The sequence below is a fragment of the Centroberyx gerrardi genome, chromosome 14 (genome assembly GCF_048128805.1).
Source record: "Centroberyx gerrardi isolate f3 chromosome 14, fCenGer3.hap1.cur.20231027, whole genome shotgun sequence".
Lineage (NCBI taxonomy): Eukaryota > Metazoa > Chordata > Actinopteri > Beryciformes > Berycidae > Centroberyx > Centroberyx gerrardi.
This window is the reverse complement of record NC_136010.1, coordinates 19,960,399-19,980,324: the sequence shown is the minus strand read 5'-3', so window position 1 is coordinate 19,980,324 and position 19,926 is coordinate 19,960,399. Positions and strand designations below refer to the sequence as shown.

General features: G+C 41.7%; 1 protein-coding gene across 2 annotated transcripts; it reads left to right on the top strand.

The window, feature by feature from the left end:
• The first annotated feature begins 1,031 nt into the window (after nucleotides 1-1,031).
• Nucleotides 1,032-19,518, top strand: ankrd52a (ankyrin repeat domain 52a). 2 transcript variants are annotated; one of them, XM_071921438.2, is made up of 28 exons: nucleotides 1,032-1,198; nucleotides 1,808-1,891; nucleotides 2,019-2,097; nucleotides 2,311-2,381; nucleotides 2,603-2,803; nucleotides 2,946-3,033; nucleotides 3,406-3,548; nucleotides 3,783-3,995; nucleotides 4,793-4,871; nucleotides 4,980-5,094; nucleotides 5,312-5,394; nucleotides 5,505-5,622; nucleotides 5,760-5,828; nucleotides 6,043-6,183; nucleotides 7,255-7,317; nucleotides 7,484-7,595; nucleotides 7,706-7,777; nucleotides 7,875-8,076; nucleotides 8,227-8,314; nucleotides 8,448-8,565; nucleotides 9,407-9,626; nucleotides 9,740-9,827; nucleotides 9,979-10,062; nucleotides 10,341-10,486; nucleotides 10,730-10,812; nucleotides 11,073-11,155; nucleotides 12,041-12,132; nucleotides 12,335-19,518. In XM_071921438.2, the coding sequence occupies exons 1-28, from the start codon at nucleotides 1,172-1,174 to the stop codon at nucleotides 12,604-12,606; spliced, it is 3,234 nt and encodes a 1,077-aa protein (XP_071777539.1). In that variant the 5' UTR covers nucleotides 1,032-1,171; the 3' UTR covers nucleotides 12,607-19,518. The 2 variants fall into 2 exon arrangements, with proteins under 2 accessions (XP_071777539.1, XP_078144262.1); XM_078288136.1 differs by having other exon boundaries at nucleotides 12,041-12,204; nucleotides 12,335-12,441.
• Nucleotides 19,519-19,926: the final 408 nt, after the last annotated feature.

The following is a 19,926-nucleotide window of genomic DNA, read 5'->3' as shown; positions in this document are numbered from 1 at the left end:
ACGTTAAAATATGCATTTAGGACTTGTTCCCAAACTGGGGTCCTCCAGACTCCAGGGACACACCATGGGTTCTTGAAGGGGTCCTCAGCAAAAATAAAGTATACCTGAAGATAATGTATATAATGGCTATATGTTTCACTCTCTCCAACATTGTTATCTCCTCACCTACAGTATAGGCAGGGTGTTCCTGGGACAAAACCTTTATCAAATGCGGCTATGTGGTGTAAAGTGCATCTGTATGAGGGTCCTTGACACGAAAACGTTTGGTAACCCCTGCTTTAAGAGAGATGGGGACATATTCAGCTTTTTGATACTCTATACTTTTGAGAGACGTATTTCCCCATACAAATGGATGGAGAAGAGTGAATAGTGGGCATATTGTAAATACCTTCAAATAATGGAGTAGATTTTTATTTAGCCTTTCAAGCTGAAGCAAGTACAAAACCTGCATAATGCTGCCTTCAGGCACTCCTCAAGATCGAATTTTTGAGCTCTTAAATCGGAAATACGACATGTCGCATAGTCATGCGCTTTTGATCGGAAATATGAACAAAATTGATCCTGTCAACAAACGTGTTTTTGTGGCAGTTGTTTTATTTTATGCATATAGCGAAACATAGCTTTTGAGCCGCAGCGGCAGAATGGAAAGGAGAAACGCGGACCAGGCATGTAATAGATGTATTAATTAATTCAGTCATTGTATAATTGTATAATACATCACTTTTACCACCAATGTTAACACGGCTTCTATGCTCTCCGCCCCCTAAACTTCACATCTCTGCAAGTCGGGGATCTAAACCTTGCTCAAATTTGGGTCATTCATGTCCCTTTAGGTGAAATTCTAATTTTTCCAACAGCACTTAAAGGCAGCACACCCTGCATATTTTCTGTAGAAATCTGACTTTCTTTTCCTGGTTCTACCACATGGCGGCGCCATTGCACCGGACGAGGCGAAAACAGACCGCCACGCCTGTAGGCGGACCAGTACAGTCGTAGCCAGCATCGTCAGACTAGACATTGGATACGGACAACAACAGTGACAGATCCAGCCCGCAATTCTGTTTGCAACCAGTTATGGGTGTAGTCTGAAAAAGTGGATACAGTAGCGCACCGCAATATACCTCGCAGTTTTATCCTCATGAAGGAGCTCCGTCCTGGCTGAGTTTGGGAGATGGGAGTACTCAACATTGCAGACCAGGTGGGTTGAAAGAAAGCGCTCCGTGTCTGTGCTGTGGCGTAGTCTATTTGCTGGTAAATAACTGCTCTTGTGCGCAGCATATATGATTTCTTCGTGCAACGGTTTGTTTTTTGTCACTAGCCAATTTCTGATTATTGCTTATTTGAGTGTAGATATTCGTTATTGACACTGTAAATATATTAGTCATTGCGATCGACGATGTTGGGACGGTAGACGTTGTGTCTGTCCGTCCTGCTCATGTTTAGGCCCTGGTCTGGGTCAAGGCCAGCTTCATAGCAGATTTAGCCAGAGCCGTTCGACTAGCTGACGACGTTAGCTAACAGCGAGACAAGGGCCCTGATGTAACGTTAGGCCGCAGCTAGGGCTCCGTCTATTAGCTGGAAGGAAACAAGTATCGCATTCACTCACAGTAAACGCACCAAATATAAAAAATAAATGTTGTTAGCCATACCAAGTAACTTTAGTTAATATTCTTTTAGCAGGTTATAGCTATCCGATGAAACGTATCCCGTTCAGTTGTATCATAGATGGAAGAAAATCCGTGCCTTCGCTTCGGAGAGCATTTCATGCAACGTTAGCGTAGCGTTAACAGACATTTCTGTATTGCAGCCTCCTCTGGTCCAGGCCATCTTCAATCGTAATGCTGAAGAAGTCCAATTATTATTGCACAAAAAGGAGGATGTCAATGCACTGGTAAGTACGAAGTGCTTCTACTTTGCAAATTTAGTAAGAATCATTGGCGGGGTGGACCCTGTAATATCGGTTGAACATGCAAATTAAATGTCACCACTGATTGATCCTGCATATCTTTATCCCACAGGACCAAGAGCGCCGTACGCCGCTTCATGCTGCTGCCTGTGTGGGTGACGTCCATATAATGGACCTCCTCATTGAATCAGGTGAGTGAGCTGCCTGCATGCATTCTTGGTACTTACTGTGAAGGATTAAGCTTCCCATCTGTAACCTACAGAAACGTGGTGGACTGTTCTTCCATGGTCACCGCCCCAGCAGATTTCCCCTTCATTATCAGTTCACTGTGCAACAGGATGCTCCTTCACTTGATGAGTTGTCCTTGTGACCTCCTAACATGTGTGATCTTTTTGTCTTGACAGGTGCCAGTGTAAATGCTAAAGACCATGTGTGGTTGACCCCATTGCACAGGGCGGCTGCTTCCCGGAACGAAGTAAGCTATAAATGTTACTAATCTCCTTGTGCTTTCCAAAGACTCTAATGATGGCTCAATCAGATAGCTTCACCCTGTGATTCTATTATCTATTCATACATGGTGGGTTATTGATTCCATTTAGATTTATGCAATGAAAACACTGCACCGCAGGAAATGTAGCAAACCCGCAGATGGGAAATATATTTTTTAAGCCCTTTTGATTGCTTCTTCGTCCCCAGAGGGCAGTGGGTCTGCTGCTGCGGCGCGGAGCAGAGGCGAATGCACGAGACAAGTTCTGGCAGACACCGCTGCACGTGGCCGCTGCCAACCGCGGCACGCGCTGCGCCGAGGCCCTGCTAACCCAGCTGAGCAACCTGAACATGGCAGATCGCACCGGCAGAACTGCCCTGCACCACGCTGCTCAGAGCGGGTTCCAGGAGGTGAGAGAGGGTGGAACAGTAGTGCGATTTTGCTGTGAAGATGCAGAGTCGATATAGTTATGATTCTGTCTGAGATAGTTGGGACAAATGCACTCCATGGCTTATTTTGCAAAATACAAACACATATATTTGTTTGTTATAGATGGTGAAGCTGCTGCTGAACAAAGGGGCCAACCTGAGTGCCATCGATAAGAAGGAGAGGCAGCCTATCCATTGTGCAGCCTACTTGGGTAAGCAGGTTTCAGTTTCTGGTCAGTTCTGCACAGCACAATAGGATACTCATTGAAATAGCAGTTAAAGCTCTTATTGTTTATGGCACAAGTGTGATTTGAGGGGGAAGCAGTAACATGGAGAGAGTCCTTGTGCCACCGTCTTGGGGCAGGAGAGTCTAGACTCCATGTATGAATCCCACTGTGGGGTCTGGAGTTTGATGCCACCAGTGGATGTACCTCATGTACTAAAATCCCCCTATCTGTAACCATTATCGCTTTATAAAATAGAAAACACACAAGGAAGGCTGGCTGCTTGCTGTGCTTCCCAAAAAGAGCAATATATTAATCACAATATTAAAGTGTTTTCTTCCATTGTGGTTTCCTCTGTAGGGCATGTGGAGGTAGTGAAGTTGCTGGTGTCCCGCAGCGCTGACAAGAGCTGCAAGGATAAACAGGGCTACACGCCTCTCCATGCCGCAGCTGCAAGTGGTCACATCGAAATTGTTAAGTACCTTCTGAGGCTGGGGACAGAGGTGAGTGATTCTGTAAACATTTTGTGAAAAACATTAATATAGATATAAAGTAGCTGAAGTAGACTGCTCTGCTGTCTGATTTTTACTGTTAAATGTCTTAACTTTGGATAAAATGTAACCAGTAGTTGAATCACGCACAGTCGACGCTATATTTTAAAATTCCAGACTTCCTTCTTTTCAGACTCTGTGTTCAGTCGGATCTTGAATGGTGTTATGTGTGTTTTGCTGTGTCAGATCGATGAGCCCAATGGCTTTGGAAACACTGCGCTCCACGTGGCGTGTTACATGGGGCAGGAGGCTGTGGCTACCGAGCTGGTGAACCACGGGGCTAACGTTAACCAGCCCAACAAGAGCGGCTACACCCCTCTGCATCTGGCCGCCGTCTCCACCAACGGTGCCCTCTGCCTGGAGCTGCTGGTCAACAATGGGGCAGACGTCAACCAGCAGGTATGAAATGTGTCCCGAATTGAAACATCTTTATAAACATTCATCTCGAACACGTGTACAAATGTCTGAAATTACAATATTGCCATACTACGCCTGTGCAAAATGGGAGCACCTGATAAACAAAATCAGTTTTTACTAATTTAAAGACACATCTGAATCTTATGCTGCTGTCAGTAGCTTACCAAGACCTTAAACATTACAATCAAATAAGCCTCCCACAGATAAAAAGATATTTGTGAGAGACTCTCATTGACTCCCAGCCAGAAGAGAAGCAGTCTAGTCTGCCTAACAATATTTTCAGTAAAGATGGAAGTAGGTGAAAGTGAGACCTATTGCTTCGCCTGTATACTTTCTGTTTGAGTTGTGTAAATAAGGACAACAGTTAGACAGTAAGAGTGAAAACAAGACTTTCTAGCTGCTGCTACTTTGAGAAATACTACACTGAAAAAAGTGAAAATATATTGACTTGCAAAAATACATTAAAATAATTGTTTTCTAAGACCAAGATATATATATATATATATATATATATATATATATATATATATATATATATATATATATATATATAATTGTGATTAATAATTGTGATCACAATATTTAGCAAAATAATCAGGATTATCGTTGTAAATTGAAATGCTGAGTTATGCCTGCTTTTGTTGGTTGTAGTAGTTTTCCAAAGCTCTTTCAAAAAAGTCTGAGTCATTACTCAGTGAAATGTAATTCTGTTATAATAATCTCTATATTTTAGAAGAAATACTATGATTTTATACTCTGGTTTTCTTTACCCTCTCCAGAGTAAAGAAGGGAAGAGCCCCCTGCACATGGCAGCCATTCATGGACGCTTCACACGCTCTCAGATCCTCATCCAAAATGGTAACCATGACAATGCTGCCTGATTGACTTGTAAGGATATGTTATTACAGGCTTGTCTCTCCTCCTAATGGCTCTTTGATTCACTTCCTCCTCCCTACTTTCCATCAGGTGGGGAGATTGATTGTGTGGATAAGTATGGCAATACCCCTCTCCACGTTGCTGCTAAGTACGGCCACGAACTGCTGATCAGCACTCTGATGACCAACGGAGCAGACACGGCCAGGTAGGGGAAATGCCTTAAGTGGTATTGCTGATGAATGTAGTGGTGCCACCAGGTTATAAAAGCACATTAAAGCGCATCGCCTCATGAAATGAAGCATTCATATATTAGTACCATGCTATAAGACAGTTAGTGTTAAGCAGATTTAAGCTTTTAGATATTGACAAGATGACTACTTGGTTTCTAAGATGGTGTTTATGTGTCTTTCTTGCCTTTCCAGACGTGGGATCCACGGAATGTTCCCCTTGCACTTAGCTGTGCTCTACGGGTTTTCAGACTGTTGTCGCAAGTTACTCTCCTCAGGTTTGTGTTTGTGCCATGGATGTGTGCAAATGTATTCAATCTTCGATCTCCGTGTTTATATACACTTTGACATAGCCGTCACCGCCAATTATTTCCTCATTCCCCTACAGGTCAGCTGTATAGTATAGTTTCATCTATGAGTAAGGAGCATGTACTATCGGCTGGGTTTGACATAAACACCCCTGACAACTTTGGGAGGACCTGTCTACACGCTGCTGCCTCTGGAGGGTAAGCCACACAGTCTCCTCTGGAACTGGACTGTTCAACTGACAAACAAGTGCCCCAGTATCACATGATGCATCCTGGAACTGCCATTTCTTTTACCCCGGGTTTAATTTCCTTCCCTTTGTCGTCTTTCTTTACAGAAATGTTGAATGTCTGAACTTGCTCTTAAGTAGTGGTACCGACTTGAATAAGAGGGACAAAATGGGAAGGTGAGTTTGCTGCCATCTTGAATAGATTTGCATCTTCAGATAACCCTGTCTGTGTTTTTCATTTGCCTGGTAAGCCTAGTGATGCTGTATCGGCAAATTGCTAGCCTATGCAACTGATTGAAATTTTGTTCTCCGGGCGCTTCATCAAAATTAATATTCTGGTTCTGAGATTTTTCATTACAGTGTATTCACTCACCTTGTTTCTCCCCCGTAGGACACCGTTGCACTATGCGGCTGCTAATGGGAGGTACCAGTGCACTGTGACCCTGGTGAGCGCTGGCGCTGAGGTCAACGAGCCTGACCAGACAGGCTGTACTCCCCTGCACTACTCTGCCGCCTCACAAGCCTTCTGCAGGTTGGCCCATTTCTCTGTTCTCTCTCTTTCTGTGTTCTCTCTCTCACCCAGGGTGGGAAAGTAACACCAGCCACCAGTCAAATTCTGGTAAATGTTGTCTGTGGCTGCTAACTTAGTCTAACATTAGCAGGTAATCAACCATCATTTGGAGTTCCTTCAAATAATAATAAGAAAAATTGGCGAGTAAAAACGGTCAAAGTGGCTGGTGAATTTTGGAATTTACCAGCCACTGTAGTTGGAGGACAAGAATATAGGCTATAAAATCTTCTTGCCCTTATCTGTCTGTCTGGTTTTGTATCTCTCTGTTGTACACATACACTTAAACTTTTCCCATGCGTGGGAAAATACTCATTAATTACACTCAAACAGGAATTCAAAATTTCATTAATGCAAATGATCACAGAATATCAAGGTTCATACTCAAAATCATTCTGTGTTACATTCACACAATAACTGAATGATCGTCTTTCCTCTGATGATAATTTGATGAAACAGCTGGTATGCCTGCTGCAAAGGTGTGTTCAGTTACTCTTTTGATGCAGTTTCACATACAGCAACAGTTGCTCCGTCAGTTGCCTTTTTTTTATATGGGCTACAATTAACATCAGTCATTTCCCCGAGGTAATAAACTGTGGTTAAATCTGTGTCTAGTTAACTGAAACCGACCTTTACCTCTCACCTGTAAACTAGCAAGGGCTAAAGTCTGGATGTAAATGAAGATACTAGCCGTAATAAACACCTTGTCATGTTGGAGTATTTTGTCCAAGTGCCAGAGCTGGAAAACTCTAAACAGTCTCTCGTAGATAATAGCGTAAATGTCCCAACAATGTCAAGAATATTACAGTGCTGCACTTGTTGTTATGACCTTCATCAAAAGTATGCCATTGAATTAAGATGTCAACATAGACACGTTCTTAATCTGATTATTCTCAATCAGCCTGACTGAAGTGAAAAGTTTCTGGCAACCCAAGGTGCCCTGAGCACTTGCTCTCTAATTAAGAGTAATGTATTTATCCAGGCATTAAAAGGTTCTAGTGGTTGGATGATCGAAATCATTTGTTACTTTTTCAGAGTTGATCGTCATTTTTCTGGGAGCCATCAGAGTGATGAGGATGAGGCGAAGGAGTCCTACTTGTGAGTTTTTTTTTACCCATCTATCCTCTCTTCCATCTGATCATGTGATTCATGCTGTAAAATTTGATACATTGATATAAAATATGCCTTTGGATAACAGTTGTGTCCTAAGGTGGGATGGCACAGTTCTCTAGATGTTGTGTTTTCTTCATTGTTTGAATAACAGCTGCTTGGAGCATCTTTTGGACAATGGTGCTGATCCATCGATGGTCAACTCAAAGGGTTACAGTGCTGTTCACTATGCAGCTTACCACGGCAACAAACAGAACCTGGAGCTGGTGCGTTTTGTTTTTCTCACCTCAGATTACCTCAAAACTCAACTCGGCGCATGCATTCATCAGTCAGCTGTCACAGCTTGCACTGATCTAACCTCTTGGTTTATTTTTAGCTCCTGGAGATGTCCTTTAATGCACTAGGAGACATAGAGAGCAGTATTCCAGTCAGTCCGCTGCATCTTGCTGTAAGTGTTTTTACATTTCCCCAAGTCTCTGGCTCAACATTGGCCTCTTAACGTTTGCTGTGTGCAGAGTAGTGACCGCCTTCCCCTGTTCCCTCAGGCTGATAAGGGCCACTGGCAGGCGTTGCGTGTGCTGACAGAGACTGCAGCCTACGTGGATGTGCAGGATGCTGCAGGGCGCTCTGTGCTCTACTTGGCTGCCCAGAGAGGTTACGCCCGCTGCGTCGAGGTCCTGTTGGCTCAGGGGGCCTCCTGTCTCCTCAATGATAACCGCTCCATGTGGACTCCAATTCATGTTGCAGGTATACTGCTCTCTGCTGGAATATCTCGAAGCATAGCATGGTGTTTCAAATATTATCTACCTGAATAGAGTCCATTTTGTATTACAGCAAAAGTGAAAATACCCGTCCTGATTTCTTTACCCTCTGTTTTTGTTATTTGTTTCATACCAGCTGCCAATGGTCACACAGACTGCCTGCTCATGATGATTGATTATGGGGAGGAGGGGGATCTCACCAATGTCGCAGACACTTTTGGCCAGTAAGTGGTTCTCTTTATGTCAACTATTACAAGTCTTTAACTGAAAAGGCTGAAAGTTTTTATTTCAAAAAATGTTTTCAAAATCGAATCTGCCCACTCAGTGGAAAAAAGCACTCTTCTATTTTTATTCCAGGACCCCTCTGATGCTAGCTGTTTTGGGAGGTCACACTGACTGTGTCCACCTCCTGCTGGAGAAGGGTGCCTTGCCAGACGCCAAGGACAAGAGGGGCAGCACAGCTTTGCACAGAGGGGTGAGTCAAAAACACCATCATGGCTGTAACCTCAAAATTAGTCTGAATAGCGGGGCCTCAGCTATGCCACAAAACTCAAACAAAACCAAATGTGATTTACAGTTTCATCTGCTTAAAATGTTTTCTTATGTTGATAGCTAAAATGTATGTACCGTTCTAATAATTCCATTATTTGGTGTTCGGGAGCACTTGTAGTAGAGCTGGGCTCTGTGTGTTCTTTCATTCATGTGTAACGCTTTTTACAGTGTGCAGTAGTACGCACTCTTTAGGCTGTACAGAGCCCTGCATAAGGGAAATACAGTGTGCGCTTGTACACCAGGCAGTACGGTAGAATTCACATAAGCATGAGCCAGCTCTAGGCTGCTGCGCTGTACATCCACATACCAGGAAGTAGCTCTGTGATTTTCTAACTGTAGAGGACATTAAATATTTTCTTCAGCAATTCTTTTAGTTACAACAACACTGCGCTATCACAGCACTTTGGTGTTAACAGGTGGAGTTTTTAAAGTCAGTGTAGCTTCACTCAATCCAATCATGCATATCCCCACACCACACTCCTCCACCCAAGTCCCTATAATGCGCCAGAGCACCTGTTATAATATGACATCAGTTGGGAAAACTGACACAAATTTCACAATACATGTACAAGACAAGGTCAAAGCAACAGCGCCTCAACAATAGATGTAACAAATATTCCTGTGTCCCTAGAATATTCATATATAACGGCGAAATGTAAAGAAAAAGGATATATCTGCAAAATAGAAAAGGCATTATTACATTAATTCGTTATTTGCAGCTGTGTCTGTATAGCCTCATCACCCCGTTTTGTTTTGTCGTCCAGGCGGTGTTGGGCCGTGATGACTGTGTGACGGCCCTGCTGGAGCACAAAGCTTCTGCACTGTGTCGGGACGCCCAGGGTAGCACACCGCTGCACTACGCCGCATCCAGAGGCCACACCGAGATCCTGGCCAGTGTGGTGCAGGCCGCTGTAGCCAGTGACCCCCAAGATAAACTGCTGGACAACAAACAATACACCCCATTACACTGGGCCGCTTACAAAGGTTTGTTCAGTTTGATCGGGCAGAAATGGCCAATCCCCAATCCTGTATGTTGTAATTGATAAATCTAATAATCTGTTGTCTGTTATGCTGAATATGTGTCCATCTGTTCTCAGGGCATGAAGACTGTTTGGAGGTTTTACTTGAACATAAAACATTTACCCACGAAGAGGGAAACCCTTTCACCCCACTGCACTGTGCTCTGTGAGTACTACTAACTCAGCATAGGCTCTCATCTCGTGCCTCAATGTGTCAAAAGTACTTTTCCGCAGAAAAAAACACACCACACATTTTCTAGGATTAGCTGAAAGTGTTGTGCTTTTGTCATTAACAAACTCAATCGTGTTGCTTGCAGGATGAACGGCCACAGCGGTGCTGCAGAGAGGCTGCTGGAATGTGCTGGGGTCCACATGATTAACACCAGAGATGCCAAAGGAAGGTGAGGCTACAGAACATAAGGACGCTTTGAGTATTCAGGAACGACCTTCAGAAACAACCCTTGTTAACCTAAAGATCCGTAATAATTGGATAGATATAGACAAGATAGCATTTTCTTTTGCTCATTGCTTGCATCTGTTCTATCTTCTTCAGTCTATGCAAATGTTTAACGATGACTGCGTAGTGCTTTGTACTTAAAGCTTAACAGACTAAGCAAAGCCTCTGAAGCTGTAACCCTGAGCTCATAAGTCGCTGGACTGTCTCTGTCTCTGCCTGTAGGACCCCGCTCCATGCTGCTGCGTTTGCTGAGGATGTGGCGGGGCTTCAGCTGGTGCTTCGCCATGGGACAGAGATCAATGCAGTGGACAAAACTGGACGCTCTGCTTTGATGGTTGCCGCCGACAAGGGACAGAGCGGCACCGTGGGTAAGTCTGCCCAGAGGGAGCATGCAGTTTTGTAAATGGCCACTTATGACAAACAGGCTTAGAAAATCAGACGCAGTCAATGCATTTAACAGACTTGAAGACACAAGTTATACAAAACAATACTACACCAAACCTAGCATTTAGTGTGCATTCATTGCACTGAAGTTGTTGTTGTAGTGGTGAGTCTTGCCTTCCAGATAGAGTTGCAGAAGGTAATTATCTTTATGTGTTTGTGTTGTGCAGCCATTCTTCTTCACCGAGCCAAGGCTGACCTGACACTGCTGGATGACAACAGGAACACTGCCCTGCACCTGGCCTGCAGCAAGGTAAACACTTATATTACTCACAATGATCCTAAAGTCACAGATTCACTGTAGTGTGCCGCACACTGCCACCATGTAACTTGGAAACTAGGAAAAACAATACTTCAGCAGCCATAATTTGTCATTAAGAAGCTAGGATTTATTTTCATTTAAAAACTACCACTGGTGTATAAAATGGTAAAAACTAGCTCTTGCTTTGAGTGTGTAGCATCTCTGACAAACACACATGCATCTTGTTACCGTCTTCTTTATTTCTCCCTCAGGCTCATGAGATGTGCGCCCTGCTGATTCTGGGGGAGATCCACAATCCCACTCTGATAAACGCCACCAACAGTGCACTGCAAATGTGAGAACGTAGAACATGTTTTTGAACAAACAATAAAAAATGGGACAAAGAATGTTATTCGTAGAATACTGTCAAACTTCCAATGATGGCTGGGGCCTTTATCTACCTCAACAAAAGAGGCCTTTATTAGAGATGGGCCATTATTAGAGACAGGCCATTATTTGTCCAGAGTCCCCAGTATGCCAAAAAGTGATAGAACTTACTGGTATTCTGTAAAGAATCATGCTGCTCAAATTTATACAATTGCCTTTTTAGGCCTATAGCCTTTATATATTACTGGTATAGACAACTGATGTCAGATACTACTACTGCTGGTTCAATGATAACAAATATGTGGCTGAAATAATCACACAAAACAATTAACTACTTTATCAAAAAACGTGATGTATTATTGGTAAGATGCCAGTAGGCTACCCATACAGAACATACCGGACATCAGAGTTGTAAACAAAGCATCAATTCATCAAAATGGAATGAAACGAAAAAACTAAGCCAAAGCCACAAGCAAATCCTCTCTCATGTATTAACTAACAAACAGGAACAATACTGTATAGCAATCCAAGCAGCAGAGTTATGTTTGCCTAATCAATGTTCTACCATATGCAACGTCTCTTTTTGGAGATATATTTTGTGATATTTTAGTCATTTTAATAATATTTTTGACTAAATATTACATGAATTTAGAATCCTCTGGTAATCCTGCCATACTTTTTATTTGGGACAAACCTTTATTTATGCATACACACAACAACACTCCCTGACTATTTGAGACCCGGTCATTATTGGAAGTTTTACGGTATGATAAATAAATGTTAGAAATTCAGATTTGTTTGTGAACAGTGATTCTGTCAACTGTCTCTCAAACGTTCCCTTGGTGTCCTGCAGGCCCCTCCATCTTGCAGCTCGTAACGGCCTGGCTACGGTGGTGCAGGCCCTGCTGAGTAGAGGAGCCACCGTGCTGGCTGTGGACGAGGAAGGTGAGGCGTGGCCAAGTTCTGTTAGCCACTTCAGCCTATCCACTGTGGTTACAGATGAAGTACTGAGTTAAAGTATGTACTGCAGTGATACAGTGTAGAATCCTCAAAAGGTTTATGACCTTTTTCTAATTTGCACATGAAGTTGAATCCCGGAAACCTGTTTTTTGTCGGTTGATGTGAATGTGTGCTGTCCGTCCCTCAGGCCACACCCCAGCCCTGGCCTGTGCTCCCAACAAGGACGTGGCTGACTGCCTGGCTCTGATCCTCTCTACCATGAAGCCTTTCCCCCAGCGGGACCCTTCCTCCTGCTCCTGCTCCTCTCCCACCGTCTCCCCCTCCCCAGGTCTCAACTTGCTGAAGCACTGCGGCATCACTGCTGCCTGCGCCCCCCTGCCCAGCGGCGGCCTCCACAACGGCTACGTCAAAGACCGCCACGGCGCGCCGGTCGGCCTGGACGGGTGTCTGTCTGAGTGAGGTCGTCTGCCCCCTCAGTCAGCTGCTATCACCATCATCACCACCAGGGGGCGACTCCCTTTAACACGGCCCAGAGGACCAGGAGAGCACCCACCCACATGTCTGTTCTCTATGTATGTATGTGTTTGTGCGTCTGTGTGTGTGCGTGAGTGTGTTTGGTCTTCTCTTGAGGTGCAGTCAAACCTAATATGCAATTAGATCCCATTCCTCCATCTCCTAGTAGTGCTCAATACTTAGAGGCTGATTGCTCTACAAGGTCACTCAAATGAAGTATGGCGTCCAAAACGGACGCTCGCAATCTGGCCATTCCCAAATCATTGAACCCTTTAAAATCATGTCGGCATAATTATATAACTGACAGCTAATAGCATGGAAACCTCTGTATCTCTGTCTCTCTTTCTCTCCATATCATTCAGTATTTAAAATCATATCATCTTTGATCAGTTGTGGTGACCTTGTAGAGGAACGCACAGCCCTCCCAAAAGAATGATCAAAGAGTTTTTTTGTTTGTTTGTTTGATGTTTTTTTTTTTTTTTTTTTTTTTAGTCCGTTAGCCTAGATTTTTATGAAGGAACCATACAAGGGAAAATCTAAATTTTGCTTAAGAGTGCAATGCTAGTGTACTACAGTACAATCTGAAATTTGGAAAAGGGTCACAAAGATGTTATTTCCATAGTGTACTTTAAATGTACGGCCTAGAATTGTTTGGCATTTTAACACAAGATAATTTGGTAATGCTGCTGAATATGTAAGCACGTCTCCTTACAAAGGACGGCCATGTTTGGGTTGGCATTTTAACATCGATTTGTTCTCAATGCCGACCTAATGTTTTAAAGATGCTAAATAAGTGTTTGTTAAGCTAGAATGTTTCTAAGCATATAAGTTATGACCAAAGTTGATCAACACTACTATGGCTATAAATTATTTATTTGAGATGAACTGTACTGTATAGAGAAAGACAATAGATCTTGATATACCTCGTCAACTCGTTTAGCAGCTGCTTCATCTTCACCCAGGGTCCGTAGGCCTAACGTTCTCTCTCTGTAGGACTAGAGAACTATTGTAGGATAGTGACTGACTGAGGCCTTGTTTATTTCTAGATGAAGGCTTTACTAGTAATATCTGCCAACAACACCTCATCACAGCATCGTATATCTGAGCACATAAATGAACAAGCCATTTCAATTTATTTCCCATCTCTTTACTTAACAGTGTTTTTGCAAAAGATTTCACAATTAGAAAGGCCTAATTATCGAAGGAGAGCGGTCGGTTTTGGTTTTTAGGCGCTCATGTCGTTCTGTTCTTTGTGTTTCCGAAGTTGAACCGGCCATCAGCGTTGTGGTTTTAACAAGCTCTTACTAACTGAGTATTTGTTGGAGCTGGTGAACTAGTCTTAAACATCTAATAGCTCGTGTCTCAACTTTCTGGTGGTCAACTCTGATCAGTTTGAAAAGATATTCTCTGCTATTTTTATTAGGTAGTTTTCAAGCAATATTTTCTTTTTTTGGCCTTTTTTTGAACGTTATTGAATAGACAATCACTGTCACAAGGGCTTTTGTTTCCCTGGAATGTTTTTGATTTTTTTTTTTTTTCCTTTCTTTTTATTAGTTCATGAAAAATTATCTAAAGACTCAACGAATGGCTCTGTGTGTGCCGGGCATTTTACTGTCAGTGTCAACACAAATGCACTGGATTGCCTTTATGGCATCTCATGAAATGCCTTTTGACCCATGCCTTCCGTAACACATCATTTCAGTTGGAATGCTTAATGGCAGAGTGTGACAAGCCCTGAGACTGATTATCTTTCCACCCATTTGATAACTTAGCAACAACATTGAACCACAGTTGCACCAGAGTATCTAGTGAAAAACAAATGTTTGACGGGCATATAATACCTTATGTGTCCCGGCGTCGCGAATGACCAGGGAGAGTTTATAACCCTTGTAGAAGCATATAGGGCTAAGAGGAAATGGAGAGGGAACTTTGCTTAGGCCAATACCTGTTGTTTAGATTTCAGGAATAGCAAAAATCCAAATAATTGTGCTTTTGGTGTTCCTTTTGTTGTCTCTTCATCCCATGTCTGGTACTAAGCATACTAAAGATGATTGTATTGGACCACTAGAGCTTTTTGTGACTTAAATCTAGATGTTATTACTATGCCATTCTGTCTTTTTACCATCTGCTGATGGTTGAATTACACTGATTCAGATCATTTTCATTGGCATGATAATTTCATATCGACTCGTAATGAAATGGCACAATTGCACGCATTAGTTGAAGTTTGACTGGATGAGAGATGAGGACCTAGACTAGGTATGTCATTAAATACCCCTGCGAACAGGCTTTCATGTGATAGTATTTTATTGGATATTCTTAAGATTGACATTAACTCCATTTCAGAGCAGTGAATTCACTGAGTTAGTGTTTTAGAAGTCTTGCTTTGTAGTTGGCATTTCAATTGACCTCCATAACTGACTGAATTGAAATGTAACTAATAGGTGACCCCCAGCCTTTGTTCTCCTGGTCAAATTGGTTTGTGGAACAAAGGGATTTGTAGTGTGATTTTTTTTTTCTGATCTGTTTTAGGGGTAGGTACATTTTTGTAGTCTCAGGATCTGTGTTGAAGCAGCAGGCAAAACTTATTAATCAAATCGGAGATCTCAAGAGGAAAATGATCTAGGCATTTTTTGATGGGATGGTCCACAATATAGAGTTCCTTTTTAACCCTCACCCCTCAGCACTTAATTAGATAGTCAAGCTCGCACTTTAGTACATTCAGGTTCTAAGTGTGTAAAATTGAGCAGATGTAATGTATGTACTTATGTTTACATGCATGTGTTTTGCTGCCGAATACAGGAAGGTAGGGGTTGCAAAAGACAAGCAAAGGCTGCAACAAAATTGTATTCTAACAATGCATAATTGACAAAAAAAAAACGCACTTGGGGACAGTGTCTACTGCCCACTGACTTTTTGTGTTATCTATTTCCGGGGACTGGTCCAACAAAGTGATGAGATTACATTACCTGACCTACTGTTAACAATGCAGGTTCTGACCTAAGTCGGTGGTAAAATCACTTTCAGTCAGCCCAGTGATTTAACCAAAACCTCAGGCTCCTCCAAATAGCCTACATATTCCCTCTGCCATCTGTAGGTGCTGTCGGACAGGTCAGTTTGGGCAGGGATTTTTCTCTTGTGATGTCCTTATTTGACCAGTAAATGGAGCCATTCCCCTCTGCTAATATACAAGTTGTAACTGAATCCTTTTGTTGTATCACAGTATTCTTATACATGCTTTTTTATTTGTGTGTACCAATGGTAAATGAGTGCTTGTGCATGGAGCTAGATCACAATTTTGATGTAAAATGGATCAAACAAGTGGAGCATATACAGTATATCTGGAGTCAGAAATGGAAAGCAATGAAAGGTCCAATTGTAGCAATAGAGAGTGTGTGTAATAGTGTGCAGCACAAATATTGCACTGCCATTCATTTAGGCCAATTCAGTAAATCATAGCATAAATGCCAATGGAAGATTTAAATGCGGGTTAGATGTGTGAATCTTTGGTCACAAATGAGGCCTATTTGCCAAAATTTGTTAAGGGGAAAACCTCTTAGTAAAGCAGCAATGGATTTATGCATATGTTCAAACAGTTTACAGTCTGACCTTCAAAACTGAGCCATGAATTTACTGACTGAAATGAATGTAGGGTCAATTTAGAGCAGGACAATTTGCTTTCTCCTGACTTTAAACTATTGCTCTTCATTTGTCTTGCATAGATACAATTATACAGGTAGCATGAAATATCCTAATTCTCTACATATTATTTGTGTATTAGTCTTCCTGCGATGAGGGTCTGGGTAGGTTTTTGGCATTTCGGAGTATCGGAGTATAGGCCTACTATTGTGTAATATCGCTCCTTTTTTTTTTTTTTTTTCCTTTATTTCTCTGTGTTTGTGTGGAGCGTAGCCTACAAGGTAAACTGAGGACAAGCGGTCAGATGAATTTAACGTTCATGTTCATCCATTCCATTGAGATTGCCTTACAGTACAGTAAAACAAGAAAGACAATAAAGGACTACAGTAGATATGATCACACGTAATCGTTAATAGCCTATATTTGACAAAAATGCACCTAAGCTACACCCATTTAGTGCCATAGAAACCTTTATTTGCCTTTAGACACAAATCATATTTACTTGGTCAGTAACTTATTCAGAATTAGTCAGGATTATTACGGTTTTGTGTTTGGAGCTGCATGTCTTTTCGCCAATTACATTAGTCAAGAAAAAAGCAAAAAAAAAAAGTAAAATTATGTAGAAAACATTTGCATGGAATAGTAGTCATTAAATACGAGTATTCTGTTAAGATTTGGTGTTGGTACAAATCTATTTTCTAATTGGACACTTTGAAGAATATAGTCAGTCCTTTAGGTATTGGCAAAGCAATCCCTAGGTTGTGTGTTTGTATAACAAGGTGGTTTATAATGTGTGTGTTACCAGGAAAAAAAATAGTTTTTGATGTCCGCAAAAGCATGGTATATACAGTACGGAATTGATTTGCCTCAATGGATGTCTCGGTTCTTACTTGAAGTAACGCTGATAATATGGCAAATTTCAATTTAACTCTCTGATCCACTGTTGAGCCTTTTGCCTTAAAAGCTGAAAAGGAAAATGATATCTGGCAGTACCTGATAAAGTTGCATCACCTGTGGAGTTATGCTGCTTGGTTGGATTGCTAAAATTTTGGCTAATTTTGATCTTACAGACATCCGCGGGTGTCGGGAAGCACACAAATCAATTGAGGTAGCACATAGCTCAAGGTTGCCATGGTGCAGAGATTGTTGTGAGAGGTTAGGATATTGCCATATTTGCCACTGTGAATGAATTGTTCAGAATTCACTGATAAACAATCAACTTTGGCTTGTCCATTATCCAGAGCCAAGTAACACTGGGGGATAAAAGTGGTGTACCTCAAAAAATGACCCGAGAGAAAGGAAATTCTTGCGAGAAAATTTGTACGGTTATGCTAACAAAGAGTTAAAATCTTCTGATCCATCTTGTCATGGGTAGTGTAACTCTGCTTAAACCAGCCTAAATCAGAAATGTATCTACGCGGAAGTGTTAGATTAGTGTCGGCAGATGTCTGATGTTTCCTACCTTACAAAGGGGCAGTAAACTGCACCTTGTACTTTTATTGGACCTGCGGTTTTACCTCATCAGTGATCTTTTGTGTGATGACGCTGACATTGATCCTCTGTGATTTGTTCTTGTTTTTCCTGATGCCAGTAGTGTAGATTTCTCTCTTGTAGTGTGTGTGTGAGTGGTTTTCAATATATGCATGTTGATCCTATACATGCACAAGTCCCTCGTTTAGTACAGAAAAGCATAGTAATCCTATGTCAACGTGTTTCTCTTTGTTATACACAGCAGATGAGTCTATTATCCGGTGCAAATCATATAAGGGTATGGGTACAGTCCAGTTTAAAGTGGGAGATGAAGGTAGCTATATAACTTTACCTCTACGAGTTAAATCAATACATTTTTACTGTATGACTAATGCTAGTTTGACCGCCTTCCCCACCTGAACACTTGGTTATTTATTTCCCCCCACCAATAGGACCTGTGTAATATCCAGCACAGTGGTGGCATGGTGCCTTTTATTTGTTACTACCGAAAGGTACGGTCTTCCATTTGTATTTCCCAGAAGCCTTATAATGGGAAAAAGAAATTCTAACGAACGTACAAGACTACAGTAGATAGGCTCACATTCCCTCTGAGCATATTCTCAACCCCATGTGATATGAGATAGAAAAGCCTAAATAATTCCTCCTGTTATAGTCTGCATTTACGATGCGTTTCCAGTGACCGAGTGCTCCCTTCGGGTGGCGAAATAAACTGCACATTACACTGATGCGATTCTGGGCACACCAAACATTGGATGGGTGGGGAACAATAGAGTATGAAAGCACAAATCCAAAGATGGCACCTCGGGGCTAAGATGGCGCTCCCAACACCGCTGCGTTGAGGAGCCTAGTAAAGATTTAGGCATACATGTGAGGAAAAACATCCGACTCCTCTGAGTGCAGGAAACATGAGGTTTGATTGTCAGTAACACATTAACTGTAGAAAGACAATTGTCTCGAATTTCAGAGCTTATTAATTCTGATTGTTCTACTCAGCTCTTTGGTATTCATACACGATTCGTAATTTCACGATGCAGTCCAAGTTGTGAAATCATATGGTACATGCATACAAGATAAAGTGATTACGTTTAGGCAAACTGTTTGTTGTGACTGTGTTGCAAATTGATTGTGGAGATTGTTTTGTGTTATTAGGGTAGACTGATTAAAAGTAGGGTTGCAGTAGTAGCTGTGTGCAGTGTTAATAACAGTGTGATCATACTATAGAAGTGATGTAACATTTGTTGTCTTATTACAGCATTAAGGCATGAATCATCTTCTCTCAAGCTGACCTCGTTTGAAATAGACAAAAGATAAAAGTGCAATAACCTTTTGTTTATCATTGCTTCCTCAGTTGAAAAATATTATTTAATATGCCCTTTTTGTTAACACCAAAAGTCACTCTTCTGGAGCAAATGAAGGATTTAAAGGGTCCTCTTATTTGTATTCAGAGAAGTGGCGTTTGATAGTGGAGTGTGTGATATTCCATTCTTAAAACTGTGATCAATATTCAACTTTAAAAGCTGCCTGCTCAGAAAGGACCGTGCACAAGCTGACTGATAGATTTGAGTAGGTGCATTTTTTTTTCTTATGGATGGGCTTTGATGGTATTGTACTTTGGACTTTAGACCTAATTCCTTGAATTCTGGTTTATAGCTGATAGACATGTTCATTTGCATGTGTAGATGTATATGCATCCTCTTCCTCCTTGAATGAAATGTTTTCTCAAAAATATTTAGACCTGCTGTCAGTGAAGTATGCGGATAAAAGGAATTATGAAATGCCTTATAATATATTTGTTTTCAATGTTAAGCATTAAGGGTTCCTATGTGTCCCTCCCTTTTCAGCGTGTAGCCTAAAGCTTGTACAGTTAAGAAACTCATGAGATTTATATCTACTGTATAGCCTATGTGTTCTCAGAATTTGTTACTTGGAGGTCCTGTGATTGTGGTTTTAGAGTAACATTCCCCTTGAAAGTGCCGTTTGTTTTCACCAGCAGAGGATGTCTGGGAAAAAATGTATTTGCAAGAAGGAAAAAAAAACAATGTTCAAAACACTTTCCAATGTATATTGGTAAACCCATTGAACTGAATGACACAAGGTCTTTGTGCAGGTGAACTAAGGCAGCGATCTTCTGATGGA

Excerpts from the sequence above, each read along its gene's own strand:
- ankrd52a (XM_071921438.2), top strand. The coding sequence starts at position 1,172 with ATGGGAGTACTCAACATTGCAGACCAG. Across the intron at positions 7,318-7,483 it reads GAGGCGAAGGAGTCCTACTT|CTGCTTGGAGCATCTTTTGG; the intron begins GTGAGTTTTTTT and ends TTTGAATAACAG. Across the intron at positions 11,156-12,040 it reads ACCAACAGTGCACTGCAAAT|GCCCCTCCATCTTGCAGCTC; the intron begins GTGAGAACGTAG and ends GGTGTCCTGCAG.